The sequence below is a fragment of the Artemia sp. Qi Xiang Cuo genome, chromosome 1 (assembly GCF_049724085.1).
Source record: "Artemia sp. Qi Xiang Cuo chromosome 1, ASM4972408v1, whole genome shotgun sequence".
Taxonomy (NCBI): Eukaryota; Metazoa; Arthropoda; class Branchiopoda; order Anostraca; family Artemiidae; genus Artemia; species Artemia sp. Qi Xiang Cuo.
In genome coordinates, this window is record NC_142794.1 from 50,612,900 (window position 1) to 50,619,807 (window position 6,908).

The 6,908-nt window shown below is 36.7% G+C and overlaps 1 protein-coding gene across 1 annotated transcript in view; it reads right to left on the reverse strand.

Annotated features, from left to right (window-relative positions):
* Positions 1-1,912: 1,912 nt before the first annotated feature.
* The window catches only part of LOC148956439 (uncharacterized), a 68,407-nt gene continuing 63,411 nt past the window's right edge, over positions 1,913-6,908 (reverse strand). The window contains exons 3-4 of the mRNA XM_089090921.1: positions 4,052-4,412; positions 1,913-1,994 (exon numbers count right to left, since the gene is read on the reverse strand). Coding sequence (XP_088947047.1) covers positions 1,913-1,994; positions 4,052-4,412 — 443 coding nt within the window. The remainder of the gene's footprint in view (positions 1,995-4,051; positions 4,413-6,908) is intronic.

Consider the following 6,908-nt stretch of genomic DNA (forward strand, 5'->3'; position numbering starts at 1 on the left):
TTTGGAAGTTTAAGTGCTCTAGTTTGAAGGAGGGCTCACCTGAAAGGACTTGAAGTTCCAGCTCAGAGTCAATACACTCATGGGCGCCCATAAAGGGGAGAGGGCAGGGGGGATGTCCCCCCTGGCTGAATGATACTGCCTTATTTTTATATTTTCGTTCTGAGATTTCTATTATATAGCATTAAAAGTGCCAATTAGACGAGGTGTCCCCCCTGGAATTCAGCTTATGGGTGGCCATGAATACAGTTACTAAAAACTGGCGTGTGTCCAATGTTCGATTTTTTCCTTCGGCTAATTTGTATAAGGATTATGTCATAAAGTTTTAGAAACTGGTTTATTTACTCGGACATAGAAATTTTCCCATCCCTTTTTAAGGACCAAAAGCTATCGAAGGTCAACTAAATCCCCTTTAGACGACCTGGGCAGGGGGCCCCTTTTTCCTAACGTCTGATATTAAATTCCTTTTATTTTATATTTTCACACTATTTCCACACCTATTATATACCATCCCCCCCCCCCCCAGATTGTGAGGCCTAAAAAGATACTGAGAGGAACTTGACCCATTCAGACGCAGGGTTCGACGGCCAAACCTTTGTTAAAACCAAAACATTGCAAAAAAAAAATTTATTTTTTATTTTGTTAAAGGAAAAATTGGGCCCGTAAACTGACATTGCTGTTTTGAAAGGAACCTAAGTCCTCTCTTAGTGCGAAAAGAAACTAATTTTAAACCTGTTTAAGTTTGACCATCATCCCTAGTGGAGACAAAACATTATTCGTGACCATGCATCTCAGGAAAAATAAAAATTTCATGTTTTTGTAAATAGTGAATACTTAGGCTTTAGGCTTCTGTTGCATGTTTAGCTGCATTTTATTTATTTAATCTAGATCGCCTAACTTTTTGGAGGTGTTTAAACCATTTTTATAGAATGATGCAAATTTTTAGCCGCTATTAGAATTGATGAGAAACTTTAAACTTAATAAATTTTGTATACTTAGAATCAGCATGACATAAGAGTTACTGTTTCTACTGACAGGGGATACTCTATGCTATAGTTTTTAATGTTAAATCTTTGATTCAAGGGTCTTTTGAACCTGATGATGTTAACTCTGTTTTTTAACATTCAAGTTTAATATTCGTACACTGCACTTAAGATATTTTATTTGCTATTAGCTGAACTTAAAATATTTCTGCAATAAGATGGAAGCTGTAACTTCACTCTTTGAGGTTACAGCTCTATCCCCCCCAACTCACAGAAAGATATATTGAATCTTCTTCATGATAGCTGATACGTACTTCAAAACCACTGCATATAATTTCATGAAGCCTTAAATGAATAAACTCAATTAAATGAAGCTTAAAAATAGCTATCTATTTTAACCGTTTATTTTTTATCTACTATGTGTATGCTTAGGAACGAAAATACGCCACCACAAGATATTACAGTCTCTCAAACTTGAAGGCTTAAAAAAAAATCCGTTCTTTTTTTAACCCCTCGCTCTTTACACTAAAGTTTTTTATTGTTTTAAAAAACAAAGTTGTGAGACGGAGTCAAACTTTAGCGTAAAGAGCGAAGGGTTGAGGAGGGGGCAGCCTCCCTCATATACGGAATAATTTCTGTTCTTTTTAAGTTTTATTGTCGCTCCTTACTTTCAGTTAAAAAAAGCTTGTTTTTTTATTTAATTTCTGTACGTGCTTGAGTTAATGCAGCTTTTATTTTGGCTCACTGTACATGAATAATCAAAGCAAAATTTGCATTTTAATTTTACTTTTTTTTTTGGCTAAATGGCTTTCTCGAAATTTTGTTCTGACGTAACTTACAAATTAACTTACGTAACGAACTTCTAAATTCGTGTATTTTTATTACGTATATTGGGGGTTTCGCCCCTGGTCAATACCACGCTCTCACAGAAATCAACTCACAGAAAGATATATTGAATCTTCTTCATGATAGCTGATACGTACTTCAAAACCACTGCATATAATTTCATGAAGCCTTAAATGAATAAACTCAATTAAATGAAGCTTAAAAATAGCTATCTATTTTAACCGTTTATTTTTTATCTACTATGTGTATGCTTAGGAACGAAAATACGCCACCACAAGATATTACAGTCTCTCAAACTTGAAGGCTTAAAAAAAAAATCCGTTCTTTTTTTAACCCCTCGCTCTTTACACTAAAGTTTTTTATTGTTTTAAAAAACAAAGTTGTGAGACGGAGTCAAACTTTAGCGTAAAGAGCGAAGGGTTGAGGAGGGGGCAGCCTCCCTCATATACGGACTAATTTCTGTTCGTTTTAAGTTTTATTGTCGCTCCTTACTTTCAGTTAAAAAAAGCTTGTTTTTTTATTTAATTTCTGTACGTGCTTGAGTTAATGCAGCTTTTATTTTGGCTCACTGTACATGAATAATCAAAGCAAAATTTGCATTTTAATTTTACTTTTTTTTTTGGCTAAATGGCTTTCTCGAAATTTTGTTCTGACGTAACTTACAAATTAACTTACGTAACGAACTTCTAAATTCGTGTATTTTTATTACGTATATTGGGGGTTTCGCCCCTGGTCAATACCACGCTCTAAAAGCTAAATTCAAGTTTTGTTCCAATTCTTTAAGAACGACGCCTTAATTACAAAGATCACGTTAACTAGAATAAATATCTCTGATGAAAGTACAAAAAAAAAACTTTAGCATAAAGAGCGGGGCAATGAGTAGGGGGTGAACCCAATCATATACGTATTAATTTCTGTTTGTTTTAAATTTTGACGTTGCTCCTTACTTTCAGTTAAAAAAAATGTTTTTTTTAATTATTTAATTTCTGATCTTTTATTAAATAATGCTGGAATATCCAGCGCCCCCTTCATAGCAATGTCCCTTCCCCCGTGAAAACTTCCTACATGGAAATATCCTCCCAATTAACACCCGACCCTCCCCCCACCCCTCCCCCCTGAAAACTTCTGTATACTTCCCAAAAACCAATACTATATGTAAACATTGGGCAACGTTCATAACTTGCAGACCTTCCCCCGGGACTGTGGGGGGGGGGGTTAAGTTATACTCAAAGACATGGCTATTGTACTTTTCGACCATGCTGAATAAAATGGCTATCTCAAAATTTGGATCAGATGACTTTGGGAAGAAATGAGCGTGGGAGGGGCACTCCATTTTTTTTGGTTACTTAGAAACGGCACTAGAACTCTCAATTTCCGTTTGAATGAGCCCTCCCGTGATATTCTAGGACCGCTGGTTCGATACGATCTCCCCTGGAAAAAAAACTAATAAACACACATCCGTCATCTTTCTTCTGGCAAAAAAATACAAAATTCCACATTTTGGTAGATAGGAGTTTGAAACTTCTATAGTAGGGTTCTCTGATATGTTGAATCTGATATTGTGATTTTCATTAAAGTTCTATTACTTTTAGGGGGTGGTTCTCCCTTTTTTCGAAAATTAGGCAAATTTTCCCAGGCACGTAACTGTTGATGGGTAAGACTAAACTTGATGAAAATAATATATTTGAAATCAGCATAAAAAACTGATTCTTTTGATGTATCTATTGATATCAAAATTGCGTTTTTTAGAGTTTCGGTTACTATTGAGCCAGGTCTCTCCTTACTTAAAGTTCGTTACCACGAACTGTCTGACAGAAGTAAATTTTAAATCAAAGGATATAAACTATAGGATATATAAATCAAGGTGTATTAAATGAAAGTATATAAGCTGCTTTTATTTATATAATATCTTCTTCAAGCATATTCTTGTTGGTGCACAATTTTTATCTGGCTTTTATTATGCAAAGAGAGCAAAACTCAGACAATTTAGGATAATATTTTCAACAAAACAGATAGAAAGAAAACAGGCCCTAGAGGTTATAAGACAACATACAAAAAATCATTCAGTTAAAGTGCCAATCTCTTGAATACCTGGGCAAACAAAATGCTAGTCAGCAAAGCGCTTATTCTTGAGTATAACTGTTATCTAAACTAAATCATTAAGAAGATCTGCTTGAGTTGTTTTAAGATTTGATAGATTTACTCACATTTATGCATCAACTTACTTATTGAGAGAATTTACAGGCACTGCCGAAGTAACAACTGAGTGAGAAGCCTCCTCCAGAATAATCGTCACTTTTCCGTCTTCAAAATTGTTCATGTGTGTTTTTAAACTTAATTTACAACCATCGCCTGTGTTTATCATTAGAGGACTTGATATAGCAGCAATATTGCTGCATGAAACGTCTTCGTTTTCTTCTGATCGTTTCCTTTCTTCTTCGATCCTTTCCTTTTTCTTATTTTTCTTTAGTCTTTTTTCATCTTTTTGATTATTTGAGCTGTCTTTTCCACTCAATGCTACTGGATGTTGACGACAAGCAGGACTTTTAGATTTAGCAGATGTTTGTTGCACCAACAAAAAATGACCTGGAAAAAATTTCGTAACAGCAAGATACATGTAAGGTATAAAGCGTAAAAACAAGTATTCATGTTAATAGATAATAAGATAACAAGTAAATAAGTTTGACAAATAATTTAGCCTCGAACTTCAAAGAAAGAAATAAATAGTCCCGGAAACACAAATTAACCTGATTCTTATATAATAAGATTTCATAAGGTAGGAAACGAATGAAGTCTAGAAATACTTGCTAAAAGTTATGAACATTAGAAAAATAATCTTAGAAAAAGGAGATAAATAAATCCAGAATATTCAGTCCAATACAGTCCAGCATATTCATGAACTTTACTTTGGGCGTCAGGCTGAAGTTTTGTGTTTTCCTTGAGAAGACAGCAAATGAGTTTATTAGTAAAATAAAATATTATGAGGATAGGGGTTCTTTACCTATAATTTGAATCCTCTTAGATCATTGTTCCAGGTGCTTCTTGGATTCGGGTCAAGATGAGACTATTATGCCGACCAGTGCTTCCATTTCTACTATATTTTAGAGTAGACTACTTTATTTTGAATGTCTCTCCTCCCATATTTTTAGACCTACTTTAGTGCTTTAGCTCTACTTTAAAGTTGGATTTTCCACTTTTTTCCTTGCCGAGCCTATGAATTTTTGTTACAGACATAGAAGTTTTGGATACAACTGCAGGATTTCGGCAAAAGTGATTGACAAACGTTCTTGTTTTTGTCGGACTTATATAGACCCACGAAATTTGAAACAAAATAACCAACGTGGAAGGATCAACGTGATAGACAAATACGAATAGAAGCACCTATCCACATTTACGATTTTACTTGCTTAAAAAAGAAGTACTAGAAGTCTTGAAGAGCCTTTGTCACAATTTCATGGTAAAAGACTATGTGAAACAAATTGAGTCTGTTCAGTCTGTGAACCTTAAAAGAGGAGAGTTCTTCCTACCCGCCTCTAAGGTTTACATGGGACTAGAAGCGACCACCCGTCTGTTTTCTTTACTAGGAAAAGATACACAGTTCACGGAGAAATGCAAGACATACTTACTTTTTACTTTCGGCGGAAACCAGACGATTAACTGTCCTGCCTGGCACCAAAGGATCTTGGGATGACTTCCGACAACCACTTGGACCTGTCAGCTACAGTTTCTCTGGCGATCCTCAGCCAGTCTTTTTCCCATCTCTGACTGTGTCTCTTGAATCCTCCCCACGGTTCCAGGTCGTCCTTGACATTGGGACCCGAGTTGTAGAACTGGAATGAGTCAGATTCGGAAACGGTCAACTTTTTGGACAGAACATCATTAAGTCTCGTTTCTGACAGACAACAAACGTTGATTTTATACTTCTGCAGCTACCTTGCAAGGAGCAGTTGCGTGGATTCCAGCTTGCAGCTGCGAACATTCCACGCGCCAATATTCAGATGTTTTCTTGATCGGGCGGCTTGCATACTTGTCGGGCCAGGCACCACCCTGACCTGGTCCGCGTCGGCTACCGCGAACGCCGTAATAGTAGTATCTCTCTGCATTTGATCTTCAATATCCATTGGTGTTTCATGGGAATTGGCTTGATCAAAGGCTCCCCAGACCCTTGGCGCCCCGTTGCGTTATCCATTCTATTTATTGGGCTAGGCTACTAATAGAATGTTACACCACTCCATCGCTATGAGGTGCAACTTAGGGCTCTCCTCCCGGCTCGCTAGGATATTGAAGCTGTTTCCCACCTAGTCGACTGATTTCCATTTGATCACGACATTTACAATTTTGTAGAGATTGTAGACCCAAAAGTCACATCGGATGGTGATATTCTATCGTTGCGGCTTTTTTTAAAGAAGTTCGGGCACCCCTCGTGGGATTTTGCGCTGGTTGAAAAAGAATGGTGCGCATTGATGCTGCTTAGTCAAGATGACAGTTTGCTCAGGGGCTGAGACCCGATTGAGTTTTGGAACTGGGTGGCGTCCATCAAGACGCCAAGTGGAGTGCTAAAGTTCTCTAGCGGTCTTCATGTCATTTGGTTTATTTTTGGACCTCCCTGCTCAAATGTCGCTGTGGGAAAACTTTTCAGCGTTATGAAAACAGTAAAAAATTAAAAGATGGATGGTCTCAAAAGCGTAACTTTGGCTGCGACGCTTTCTGTCATATATGGGTTGAAGCTTACGTTCACCGAGAGTTTAAAGAAAAACTTAAGTCCATGAAATTCGATGCGACTGCTTCTGAATGCGTCACTTTTTTAGATATTGGGAAAGACGATGGGGATGGCGACGACAACGATGACTCGGGGTATTAATCTTAATAGTTGGTGTTTTCTCCTAAATCTTATTATTTGGTAATTCTCATTAAATTTTTCTAAATATAGTTTAAAGTGCATCTACATTCGGCATTTTCTGGAAAACTGGGAGGCAGGTAGCAGTCTACATTATTTAAAATCGAACAATTCAAAGAACAAAATGCAGGCACTGTCCTTAAATCAAGCTTTAAGTGATTCACTTTAGTAGTAAGGCCATATAT